The sequence below is a fragment of the Elgaria multicarinata genome, chromosome 10 (genome assembly GCF_023053635.1).
Source record: "Elgaria multicarinata webbii isolate HBS135686 ecotype San Diego chromosome 10, rElgMul1.1.pri, whole genome shotgun sequence".
NCBI classification, from domain to species: Eukaryota; Metazoa; Chordata; class Lepidosauria; order Squamata; family Anguidae; genus Elgaria; species Elgaria multicarinata.
Window position 1 is genome coordinate 52,561,239 of NC_086180.1, and position 13,478 is coordinate 52,574,716.

Consider the following 13,478-nt stretch of genomic DNA (forward strand, 5'->3'; position numbering starts at 1 on the left):
CGGAAAACTCCACGGAACCCGCCACACACCACACCACACCATGGTTGTGCAGGAACTCTCCTCTGCACAGCGTGGATATTCTGCGGGGAGTGCTTTTTTAAAAAAACCTCCAACGTTGCATGGAGTTTTCCCACCAGACAACACATTTCTCAACAGTGGTGTAAAAACTCCACCAAGTTCTAAAACCACCATTGAGAAATGTATTGTCTGAACTGAGCCACTCACACCATGTCCAAATAGGAAGATTGAATGTCCAAATAACAAAATACACCCAAGTAAATAGTAAGTGAAAGGGTAGGGTGAGGCCACTCAACTCTACCTACACATGAAAGCTGTGATGGCCATGTCACAGCCCCCGCCCCACAATGTATCTTTTAAATTCTATTAAGGAAACATGCCAACCTTCTCTATGGTTCTGGATGGCTTTGTGCATCATTATATGGACTCTCTGTTCAACTGAATACTTACTGCAAAATTAAATACTTACAGCAAATTCAAAACCAATATTAAAATTACTGTAAATGAATTAATTTTGTCAGTGCTACTCAGTTAAATTATGAGATGAGTCTGCCTGCTGATAAATTTGCTGCTCCAGGGAAGACAGTAATAGTTGCCTGATGTAACTCTGCTACATTCAATGCCCACTGTTACTACCATGGACATCAGACTTTAGAACCAATAGACCAGCCTTTCTCAACCTGGGGCGCTCCAGATGTGTTGGACTACAACTCCCAGAATGCCACAGCCAGCTCTGGGGCATTCTGGGAGATGCAGTCCAACACATCTGGAGTGCCCCAGGTTGAGAACCACTGCAATAGACAATATGTAGAACCAATGAGATTGAATGAAAAGCAGAAGATGTTCAGTTGGAGTATACCTCAAAGGAACATAGTCCACCTAGCTCAGTATTGACTACACTGACTGGCAGCGGCTCTCAAGTGTTTCAGACAGGAGTCCACCTGCTTTACCTAGAGATGCAAGAATTGAACCTGGGACCTTCCACATGCAAAACATGTGCTCCAAGACTGATCTATAGTCCTCCCCAACCCCACCTAATGTGGATTATTTACTAATGGCTAGCTCATATGATATATATATATATATATATTGTGGGCAAGAAAGCATGTTTTTTGTACTGATCATTGTATGCACAAGGAATTAGGGTCTATTTCTTGCATGTACCTGTTGTGAAAATGCAATGTGAGAATCATGTATTGGTGCTATAAAACTGAGAGTCCATTATGATGCTACTTAGATGTGCATTCCAATGTTTCTCAGTAGGAATGGCCCAATGGGAATATTGCTATGTGATGATACAACATCATTCCCAGGGCATTCTTGGTAAAAAGGAAAAGGGAAGATAGCTGTCCCCACTGGATATCCTCAGATAGGGCATGTCACTTGCTGTCACCAAGAAAAGGGGCATGTGATATCTCTGTGGTTGATGCTATGGCAAAAAATCATATCAACAATGTGATTCATGGAACCATTTTGTCTGTCCTACTCATGCAGTTGTGAAATGTGGTGATTGTGCATAGCTTGCCACAAAATGTGTGCTATGGTCACAGGGTCTGGGAGATTTGTAGCTGTAATTCATAACTCATGAATGCTGCTCTGTTATTATCTGTTGTTATCAGGTACTGTATTTGCATGGCTTTCATGGAATACATTTGACCCTGAAATTGGATTGGTACAGTTAAAAGTTGAAGTGTTTCAAAGCTCTTTGTTAGTAATACTATAGTAATGCTAGTGATCACAGCTTCTAATAATGGCAATACCAGCAAGGAACCTTTGTAGGATGGGAAAAGTTAATAAGGATGTAGAAATCAGCGAAACATGAGCTCACCAACTTTCTCCTAATTCCACTTGAAGCTCATTCCGACTTGAGTCCATTTCAGACTGTGAGCTTTGTATTTTTCTTTTTATATGAAAATCTGTGCATATTTTCATGTATATATTTCCAAATGTACGCATCAATTTTGCGAATCTTTACAGTGTACACATTTTCTCCCATTTATTGGAGTGCAGTTGTCTGCATTTTTTAAAAAAGTATACAGTTTTTCATGCACAGTTTTCATATGTATGCAAGCTATCTGACATATTTTGGAAAGGGTGTGTCTCTGTGAATCACATTGAAAGCTCAGTAATGTGGAAACTTTGGCCATTGCTAGATGAGGCGTTAGCCCAATGTGAGGCCCAGTCTACCTCCTGTGCATCCAGATGACGCACGGGGGATCCCAGGGTCAGGCCGGGCTAAGTCCTCCCTTAACCCGGGATAACCGGCTGAGACCGGGGCTGCAGAAAGTCTAGCAGAGTCCGTGGCTTTTCCCAGCTGCTCACTCGCGAGTAGCCGGGAGAAGCCACGGTCTGGGCACAGCGCTCATAGGAGCGCTGTGCCCATCGGGCCGGGGGGGGAATCACGGGGGGGGGGAGAGATGGGGGCCAGGGTAAAGACCAGACCCGGCAGGAGAGAGGGGGGGAGAAGAACGGGGACGGGCATCGGGGTCGGGGACAGGGCCTGGCGAGCGGGGACGGGCATCAGGGATGGGGGGGAAGAAGAATGGGGACAGGGTCTGGCGAGCGGGGATGGGCATCGGGGACGGGAGACTGGGCATGGCGGATGGGGACGGGGGACAGGGCATGGCGAGTGGGGACGGGCATCAGGGACGGGGGACCAGACATGGTGGATGGGGACGGGGGACAGGGCATGGCGAGCAGGGATGGGGGACGGGCAGGGGGAGCGGGGAACCCTTTATTTTTTTTAAAAAAACACGTACCTTTTTCATGGGTGCACTCCTGCACACATGGCCCTTTAACCTTAAAAAAACTGGAGCACACAACGGGGCTTTCCCTTGCCCCGTTGCGTGTTGATGTCTAGCTAGGGGCGACGGCGCGCGCTAGCTACAGCGTGGGTTCGCCCCTACTCCCGACCGGATTATCTCGTAGGTCTAGCAAGGCCCTTTGAGTGTAGATTAAATCCAAGTCCGTGTTCAATCCAAAAGGCATGAACTGGTTAAATTCTGATCAATGCCAAACTGAAACTAAATTCTCATACATCCCTAGCCAAGAGTTGCACTAGCACAACATGGCAAAATAGATGTTACACAGGCAAGGTGGTATTTTAGGAGTGTTAAAAAAGCATTGCAAACTGGTATTCCCTTTCAAATGGCAATAGACATCAAAATAAATTGTTTTCCTAATTTGAATAATTTAAAAAAAACATTTCATGAAGGAAAAATAAGACAGTGTTTGGCAGTTTATTTATGAATAGATAATTGAAATAAGTAGTGGTGTGCTGAAAATTTCTCCCATGAGAATTTTGGCCATTCTCATTCAATTTCATAGAAAAGAAATTGCTTTTGAAAAGAAATTCAAAAGAGAATTTCAGAGAAATTCTCATGGGTTTGGTAAAGGGTTCTTGTGCTTACCTTACGTGTGAGGTGGCTGAGGAGTCCGTGTGAGTGTCCTGTCTTTCATTGTACAGTCATCTCTCTGACAGCCTGTAGCCTCCTTGGCTTCCTGCACTTCCTTCCCATGGGAAGACATCATGAATTTATTCCTCTCCTAGGGCCTTTTCAGATCAGGAAGTGGAGGCAGCCTAGGGGACTGCAAAGGAATGGAGAGATGTATAATAGAAAGAAAAATCTAGACAGTCCCCTCATCCACTTTACAGTGAGTAGATAAGGTCAAAAACACACCACCAACACACATTCAAAATAAAATATAAAATGCCCTGAGAAGAAGACAGAAAAATGGCAGCCCCTTTCATGGGGGAATGAAAACTTTCTGGAAATTCCTGGGATTTTTCTTTTCTTACCTCCTAGAAATTAAAGGAGAAATTAAAGAAATAAGCACTTCAGGTTATCAAGTGCATAAATATAGTATATCTAATGCCTAGTGTCTCTCTTGCCTTGGCAACTAGAAAGATCAGAAAGAGAAAATTATATATAATTACTGAAAATTGTTGTGTGATACAGAGATTCAAACGGAATTAAATATGTCTCATTTTGTATCCCCATATTGTATTCCTGCTATGATGCAGGGTTGGAAATTCGGACTTTGCATTACTGTATTGATTTGTTATAATACATGTTTGCCATGGTTGTTTGCTGGAACACTAAAACACATTGATTGATGGATAGATAGATTGATTGCATATAATATATAACTTCAAGGTTTGTTTGTTTAAGCCCCAGGCTATATCCAGCCTGAACAGATAGGAAACAATAAATGCAGTGCAAAGGAACTCCAGAGAATCTTCTTACTTTGTGCAAGGCTACATGGAAGTTGGAAGTAGCACCCAGCTGAACCCCTAAAACAAAAAGAATGGTGCAGAGTCCCCTATGCTGTCACAATGGCAGGGCCGGTGCCAGACTATTTTGCGCCCTAGCCAAGGCAAGCTACTTGCACCCCCACCCCACCCCCCAAAATTACCAACTTCGATTTTTAAGAACAGATATTTTGTAGAAAAAATAAAAAGCACAAAACTTGAACTTATGTTTTTTCTTAAAACAGCTAATTTGCATAAAACGGTGACCCTTAAAGGGCAGCACTACGCCCCTCTGAGGTCTGCGCCCTAGGCGGCTGCCTAGTTGGCCTAATGATAGCACTGGCTCTGCACAAGGGATTCCGGGGCATGCTTGGACTTTTGGTGCAACCTGATAATGACATCACATCCAGAGAACGAGTGCCATCCCAGCAGCATGCCACTCTCTGGCTTGCCAAGCCCTGTTTCAGACTGTCCCATCCCTGTTCAGCCTGTGATCCAATGGGGGCTGTTGGCTCTGATGTCAGTGGAGTGGTGACTCTGCTCTGGGTTTCAGTCAGAACCAGTCAGAGCATCCAAAGTGCTTCCACTGAACCTCTGAACATTTCAATGAGATCTAAGATGGCAGCAGGAAAAATGATATGTGAAATGACCATCATTGAGTCTACTAAGGGTTGAAAGGAAAGGAACCTCTCGTGCAAGCACTGAGTCATTACTGACTCTTGAAGGGACACCAGCTTTCACTGACGTTTTCTTGGCAGGCCTTATAGCGGGGTGGTTTGCCGTTGCCTTCCCCAACCGTTATTACCTTTCCCCCAGCTAACTGGGTACTCATTTTAACGACCATGGGAGGATGGAAGGCTGAGTCGACCTGAGCCGGCTGCCTGAAACCAGCTTCCGCTGGGATCGAACTCGGGCCATGGGGAGAGTTTCAGCTGCAGAAACTGCTGCTTTACCGCTCTGCGCCACACAAGGCTTGGGGGGGGGATCAAAATGGCTCTTTTCCGTTGGTGTAACTATGGAGCAACTCGAGCCAACAGGAACCCAGGAAAATGGTTAGATCATTGAACCATCTAGCGCAGGATTGCCAGCACTGACTGGCAGTGACTCTCCAAGGTTTCAGAATCAGGAATTGAACCAGTGGCCTTCTGCATTCAAAGAATGTGTTCTGCCATAAGAGCACCCCCCCCAAAGAGGAATAGGTGCATGCTACTGCCTTCCTTCCAAAAATATACAGTATCTATGTCTGTATCTGGGGGCATGGCTAGATGAGAGGGGGTGGAGGGGCATGATCTCGTGATATGATGATTGCAAGATCATTCCCCTTTGTCTACACACGGTGCGCAACATCCCAGGAGGAAGAGGACATCGCGTCTGCCATTTTTTAAAAAAGAAACAGGAGGTAACAAAGGTAAGACTTTAAAAAAAAGAAAAGCCCCGAGTCTGCTCCCCACCAAACACCCGATGGGCACGGAGTGCTTGCAGAGCTCCGTGCCCTGCACCCGGTTCTTGGCTCCTCACATTTACTCATGAGGAGCTGGAACTATACCGAGATGGTTGGCCACATGCCCCACACTCTCGGGATCATTCTGGGACTGCAGGGAAAAGCTCAAAAAATGTGTAGGGCCATATCCCAGGGAAATGCAGGGATCATCCATCCTTGCTCCCAGGATCCCCTGTGCATCATGTGGATGCACAGAGACGATCCCTGGGATATCGCCCCGTCTAACTATCTATATAATGTCACAGCTACTGATGAGAGCAGAAGCTGTAACGTTTAGCTCTAAATATATTTTGAAATTAGTCTGTTGTTAGTCTATCTATCTTATAAGAGAGAGAGAAAGAGGGGGGGCTTTAAATGTGTTGTGTCTTGAGCACAAAAGATACAAACAATTCAATAATGTTTAGTTCTGGATTTAGCAGGTGTCATTGTATTATTTTTCTCCTGACTGGTTCTTTTTCAAGAGACAGTGGCCTTAGCTAGACATAAGGTTTATCCTGGGATTGTCCTGGGGTCATCCCTGTTCATGTAAATGACACACAAGATATCCCTGGAGCAGGCAGAGACGATCCTGGGATAAACCTTAGGTCTAGCTAAGGCCAGTGTCACACAATAGCATAGAAATCCTTCTACCCAAAGCAGCTAAAATAAAAGGAATCTGTAGTAAAAACAAATGGATGTAGCTTGATCACATCTTCCCTGCACTGAAATTTATAGGAATCCAACAAATGAATGGCCATGACTATATGGTTTCACATTTTTATGAGTACTAGTTTGCAGAGCTAATTGCTGGTTTATCCTGAAGTATATTAACTTATGAGTCATGTATCTTGGTTTAAGTTGATATTATTTCTTTCTGTGTTACCAGGTTTGTCAACACTACAAGCTGTGCTGGATACTGCAGCTGAAAAGAAATGGCAAGTGACAGCTATAAATGTGGGGAATATTAACAATGATAGAAAAGATGAAACATATCGCTCACTGTTCCAAGATTTGGAGGTAAAAAAGGAAAGGCGAGTCATTCTCGACTGTGAACGGGATAAAGTCAACGACATTGTAGACCAGGTTTGCTACCCTTTATTTTTACCAGCATCAAGCAGTGTAAGCCTATGTGAAATGTACTGATTTATCAGATTTGTTTGTGTTTGGCAATCAGATCATTTCTATTTGTGTAATTCGGCAATAGCAAGAAATTTTTAATAGCACCAGTGCATCCAGCAAAACTCCAGCTGATCAAATAAAATGCAAATACTTTCTGTGTTTTGTGCAACTTCGTTGTCTTAACTGTGGCTTGGATCTAAAGAGTGCTGTGTGGATGAGCTGCTTGCCATGGGGAAGGGGGAAATTGCCTATTTCCACTTACTGCCACCTCCAGCTCTAGTTCCTTGTCCCTCATTGTATGTCATTCCAGAGGGTTCTGTGATCCTCAGGAATGGCTTTGCAGGGTATGAGAAGAGCTGAAATGGGGGAAAGGAGTGGGCAGAGATGCCCCATTGTGTGTACATGGATCTCCACAAACTTTTGTCAGCATTTTGATCTTCCCACTCTTCCATGGACTTATACAGAGGTGAGCAAATGAAAATGCTGGAGTGGAAAGCAAATCTGCCTTGCCTCCGCCCTTATTCTCAAAACTAGAGACTTTTGGTACTTAGGCGGATGAAGATCTATAAAAGAGTCTAATGTCTACTTGTGACTATCAGAGAAGATTAAAGGGCTCAACCCAATAATGAACTATGGAGACCGGTTGTGCTTGATCAATGATAAATTCAACGGCACTCTGCCAACTCCACTCTACCTAGTTATGCTGAAGTACTTGGAGTGCAGCCGGTTTAGTTCCATTAACATCAATAGACTAAATCAGCAAGAAATGAAGTCCTTCAACTGATTGCAGAATAGGTTGTCCTTCTTCCATAATATCACTTTTTTCCCCCTTGCAGAGGTTAGTAGCGGGCTCTTCCTCTTTTAAGCATGCAAATGAATGCAAGGATGTTTTTCAAGCACAGGGTACTGGAGAGCTTTCAAAGACAGAGGCAGAATGGTGGACCCTTGTGTTGGCATTATCTTTAAATAATCACAGCAAAATGTCGCCGTCTATTCTAGTCCTCTAACAGGAGTGTACCTGTGCAGGGTGCCAGACAGCCAGCAATGCCTTCCCCAGCTGTAAGGCAGAGGTTTTGAACCGCTTTCAGCATGAGGGCCAAATTCTGTTTTGGAAAAGGATTCAGGAACCACATTCCAGTGGCGGGCAGCGCCAAAGGCAAAAAGGACCAGGGCTAAAAATTCAAAGAAAACCAGCATATTGCAGCTAAAGCTCTTACAATAACTTAGCCTTAGGGGAGGCTTTTCAACTTTTTAGAATGGAGGGGGGGAGCTATGCAAAAGCCAGGAAACCACTAAGGGGGGAGATTTAGCCCCCAAGTCTGAGGGTTCTCACCCCTGCTGTAAGGGGCTCAATCAGGCCAACTCCCTCTCCCCACCCCTCCACAGTTTTCTGTTTTTTTCTTTTCCAACTTGTACTCAGCATCCCATGGTTCGTGGAGACAAGATCACAGTATATTCAGTCCTCATTGGCCAGATTGTTTTTTTTTGGGGGGGGGGGAGAATTTCCCCTGAGGTGGGGAAGTGACTAATGTTTAGTACTCCTACATACCTCAGGAATTCACCTATCATGCTATATATCCCCTTGTCCCCCCTCAGTGACTCATTTTGGCTCAAATCTATTGTCACTCTACCACCTGAGTCCATTGTTAAAGGGATGGATGAAGACAAAATGAAAATCTCAGCATATTGAATAGTGCTGTGCCAAAATTTTTGATTATTCCATTTTTGGCATTTGGGTGGGGGGATGAAAACTCTGTTGAAAGAGGCTGGGAGAGGTGAGAATTTCAGAGAATTTTTCTCTTTGGGGAGGGGGACAGGATTTCTACATACCCTGTTAAGTGTAGGAAGTTTAGAGGAGGGATCTTCTTTCTATTTTATTTTTTATTTTTTTAAAAAAAAACATGGCCGGCACTTGCAGGAGCGCAGGAAGTACTTCTGAATGCCTATTGAAGACGGTGAGGTCACATGGTCTCCAATAGGCATTCATGCAGTACTGCTGGGCTCACCCAAGTGCCGGGGGGGGGCTTTAAAAAAATAAAAAACGAAGAAATTTGCCGGACAAATTTATTTGCAAAAGTGCGTGAATTAGGAGAAAAGTGCACAAAAAGGCATACTATTGAGGATGAACCAAACTTAAGAATGGAAATATTCTCAAAGTTTAGAACAGTAGAAAAATATGAGAAACCGAGAGGAACCAAAAATGACAGATTCATCCAGCCCTGATGTATATATTACATATTGTTATCTGCCTTGGATTATTTTTTTGTATGGAAAGGTGGGGCAGAAATATTTTAATAAATGTTTAAATAACATTTCAAAGAGCTGCCTGAACACATTGGCACAATCTACTAGGAGACTGTTCTGTGCAAGCACCAGTGAAGTGAATGGGAATGACAGTCCTGGATTGTATCAATTGTCAGAATTGACAAAATCCTCTTACATAATTTTACAAGTAGCAATCAAGCTATCAGGACTGAAAGCCTTTGTTTTCATGACATCTAAAATTTAAAACCCCATTTTTCATCTACAATGAATTATTCCATCATATATACATTTGTATTTTCAGATATTTTATAGAGTAATCATTGATTAATCATGCATTATTTTACTCAATTATCTTATAGGACCTGTGCCTTTTTCTCCCAATCATATTAATGATTTGCTTTTCTTCTAGGTTATTACTATTGGTAAACATGTAAAAGGATACCACTACATCATTGCAAATTTGGTAAGTTAATTTAATACTAGCACCTACACGTCATAGTTAAGAAATTATAGGACATTTTGGTGTGATTTTATAAGGTGTAGTTCATTAAAAGGCTGTCATTTTTGGTCTAACAACATTTTAAGGTGTAATCCTATGTTGATAGTCGGAAGCCTCCGAAGTTGGAGGCTGCAGAGTACCCTAATGCAGGGTGGCCAGAGCATGGAAGGATGCAGAGCAGGATGTTTTCAGGATGTTTTAATCATGTATGGTATGTTTTAATTTGTTTTAATGTGTATTTTATATCATGTTTTTATACTGTTTGTTTTACACTTTGAATTGTTTTAGTTTTTGTGAACCGCCCAGGGAGCTTCGGCTATTGGGCGGTATAAAAATGCAATAAATAAATAATAATAATAATAATAATAATAATAATAATAATAATAATAATAATAATGGAAGCAACCCTTGCCTTTGTGCTCCAGCAGCCTTGCATTTTTGCTGGATGGGTGGTTTTGCCTGTCTAGCCACAGTGCTTCAGAGTGGGAAGGAAGGAGGCTGGGGTGAACTTAAGGAGCTACATAAGAAAGCCTGAGGAAGAATTTGAATGATACAGCCCCCGTTCACCTAAGCTTGTAAAGTTAAATGTCAAGAAAGATAAGATATTTCTATGAAGTTTTCAGTCATTTCCGGTCTAAAGAGAAGAAAAGATGAGGGAAACCATTTTTATATTTTTCAGGTATCAAATGTGTATGTTAACCGAATTTGTTCCCTCTGTTGTCCTACTGATATGTGACTGAAAAGTTGGGTAACCGGTCAGCTGATCGCTGTTTTCCATGCCTAGGGATTTACTGATGGAGACTTGTCAAAGATACAATTTGGGGGAGCCAACGTATCAGGATTTCAGATAGTAGACTATGATGATCCCCTGGTGTCAAAATTTATACAGCGCTGGTCAACACTAGAAGAAAAAGAATATCCAGGAGCGCACACCAGTACAATTAAGGTATGCTACTTTGCTTGTACACTTAGAATGAGTACAGTGGGGAAGAATACATTCAGTGCAATAGTAGTAATAGTGATAGCAGCAGTAGTAGTGAGAGTGTTAATTCTCTGTTAATCTGTTCTAGAAAAAAAATGTTATGTGATACATTAAAGACTTAACAATTTTATTTTGGCATTAACTTTCATAAATTAGCACCACTTCATCAGATGCATGGTGTTATCCTCTTTTTACATATTCAAAGGGAAGCAGCAGTTCTACCACATCTCTGCAGAGAATACAAAAATATACAAAGTAAAAAAGGATGAGCCATTCACAACAGCATTCACTGATGAAAATGCTATCTTACTTGCAAATACAAATTTTCTCACTAAAGCAGGTTCATTACTTTCTGTAGTGGGAAAGTTACCCCAAAGCTGAGTGAATCTGAATTCAATAGAACTGAATTTGCTAATAAATTCTAGGTCAGCTGTTAAACACTGGAGAAGAAAGAGTAATGGTACTAAGAGTAATTTACAGCTTATATGGAGCAAGGGAAGCTAGACCGTAATGTGCCATACATGTGACTAAAAATAGAGAATGTGGCAATAAACCTCAACATAGTGTCAAGAACTTAGTGATTAAAGGGGAAGGAAAAAAGAGAATGACCTATATTAGCAGTGATGATAAAATATTGGTAAGGCAGCTTCTAGCCAGATACTATTGCACATGCTCAACAGAACCTTAGTTTACTTCGTACCATGTTGCAGGACTGGTAGTTTAAGGGCAGGTAGGTTGTAATCTTATATACAAAATATTAAATAAAAAATCATAATCAGCAGAGTCAGTGAGGGAAAATATGAATATATGTGCTAAACAATATGTATTGCACGGATTTATCAGTTGCCTTTCCCCTGTTTAGCTTTTTATGGCAACTTGCAACCTTGATTTGAATAAGTTTGTTTTGGGGCTTGGTGGATGCATCTAGGTTTCCCCATCCTAGAGCAGTGCAACGTTACTTTGCACCTACTACCTATTTTGGGAGCCCACAGCACTAGACCAATGCTTTTCTGTAATGCCTTGGGTGGTAGAAGGCAAGGAGCAAGCCCTTCCCAAACTAACCAGGCCATGGACTGGCCCAAGAGCAGAGCTGATAATATCTATGATAATTTCTATGATTCAAGAGGCAGCTGAACAGCCATCCATCAGGTATGCTTTAGGGTGGATTTCTGCACTGAGCAGGGGCTTGGACTCGATGGCCTTATAGGCCCCTTCCAACTCTACTATTCTATGATTCTATGATTCTATGGGGGGGGGGAGTCAGGGCTAAACGACACACTATGTTGAATGCCAATAGAGTTTGGTCTTTTTTTAGCCCTGAGTGCAGGGAAGGGGAAATGTTTGGAGACAAAACAGTTGTGTTGAAAAGTTTAATCCCCACCGACCCACAAGCAGTGGTCCCAGTCTGGATTGGGTCCCTGCATGCTTACACTAAAGTAAAAAAGAAAAGAAAAAGAATCAGCTTCATACTACACATTTAATATAGCATGAGGTTTAGCCTTCAGTGGACAATTTTTAATAGGTAAACTGAATAGTGATGCCACTATATAATACAAGGCACATGCTCGCTTGCTCTCTCACTCGCTCTCGCTCTCTCTTTTAAACTCTATTACTCTACAATACAAATTAAAGATGGGGCTCTCAAACTTAGTCTAAGGCTTCATTCCTATACAGACATAACTGGAGGAAATCCCATTAAACTCAGTGGGACTTATATCTGAGTAGATGTGCATAGAACTGAACTATTAGTGAGCCAAGTGGTTAGTTTGGACATTTGGACAGTGGGAAGATGCCATTGTGACTTCTCTCCCCCCCCCCCATTCCCCTGCATCCCTTGCATGTGACCACCAGTTGCATTATTTCTTGTGCTGCAGCACAAATTGGCATGCCATCCAAACTTGGCACATGGCTCAGCTGGGGTGTGTGTACTCACCCTACAACACATAACATGCAGTAGAGGTTGTAGGGTGCCCTGCCCTGCCCTGCCCTGCCCTGCCCTGCCCTGGGTTCAGACAACACACCAACCCATGCTGCAGTGCAAGGAATAATGCAAATGGTGTTTGCACATGCAGCACCACAGGGTCAGGGGCAAAAGCCATGATGGCTTCCTCCCTCCAGTGTGATCATCCAAACCCAGTCAAGGACATTATTTTACAAACCCTGCCACATTTAACACAGCCAGGTACAGGGTTCAGCTTTCAAAATTCAAGCAGTTCTTATCTTAAAGATGCTAAATAAATTAGTTTTATCTTTGATATTTTTTGTCATTCTTCTAATGCCTGTTTTTAGCCCCTGTTGCTTTTAATTGATTACTGCTTTTAACTAAATGTTTTATCCTGCTGTTCTGTTTTTATGTGTTTGGATTTTATTAGTGTTTCTATCATGAATTCCTCTGAGAGCTATCACCTACAGAGCAACTAACAAATCTTAGAAATAAATAAAATACAGAGGTTGACCCACAACGATAAGCCAGATCTCAACAAACCACACCATGGCTTAGTGCTATGTCCAAACCAGGCTATTGTTTGTTTAGATTTGGTGGATTCCAAACATTATTAGTGACTAAGGGATAGAGATTTTATGTCCTTTATTATTCCATTTCATCCTCATTCACACCCGTGCCAAATAACTGCTCCTTGTCTTTCCGGTACCAAGTCCCATGTGCTTCCTTTCAAGGTGCATTCCAAATTATTCAATAAAAAATCTGCTTTTGGAAACAAATATTTCCACTTTGCATATTGTATTCAGAGTATAGAATTTGGGGCATCCTTTAAACAGAACTTGAATGAGAGAGAGCACAGAATACTTGTATGAAATTCTAGGAACAGATAAATCTATTTCCTTTGCTCTGCCTGTGCAGCCC

The 13,478-nt window shown here is 42.3% G+C and overlaps 1 protein-coding gene across 6 annotated transcripts in view; it reads left to right on the plus strand.

Annotated features, from left to right (window-relative positions):
• GRIA2 (glutamate ionotropic receptor AMPA type subunit 2) overlaps nucleotides 1–13,478 on the plus strand; it is a 91,502-nt gene that overhangs the window by 46,012 nt on the left and 32,012 nt on the right. For all 6 annotated transcript variants that reach the window (XM_063135970.1, XM_063135965.1, XM_063135966.1 and 3 more), the window contains exons 4-6: nucleotides 6,637–6,833; nucleotides 9,544–9,597; nucleotides 10,418–10,579. In XM_063135970.1, coding sequence (XP_062992040.1) covers nucleotides 6,637–6,833; nucleotides 9,544–9,597; nucleotides 10,418–10,579 — 413 coding nt within the window. The remainder of the gene's footprint in view (nucleotides 1–6,636; nucleotides 6,834–9,543; nucleotides 9,598–10,417; nucleotides 10,580–13,478) is intronic.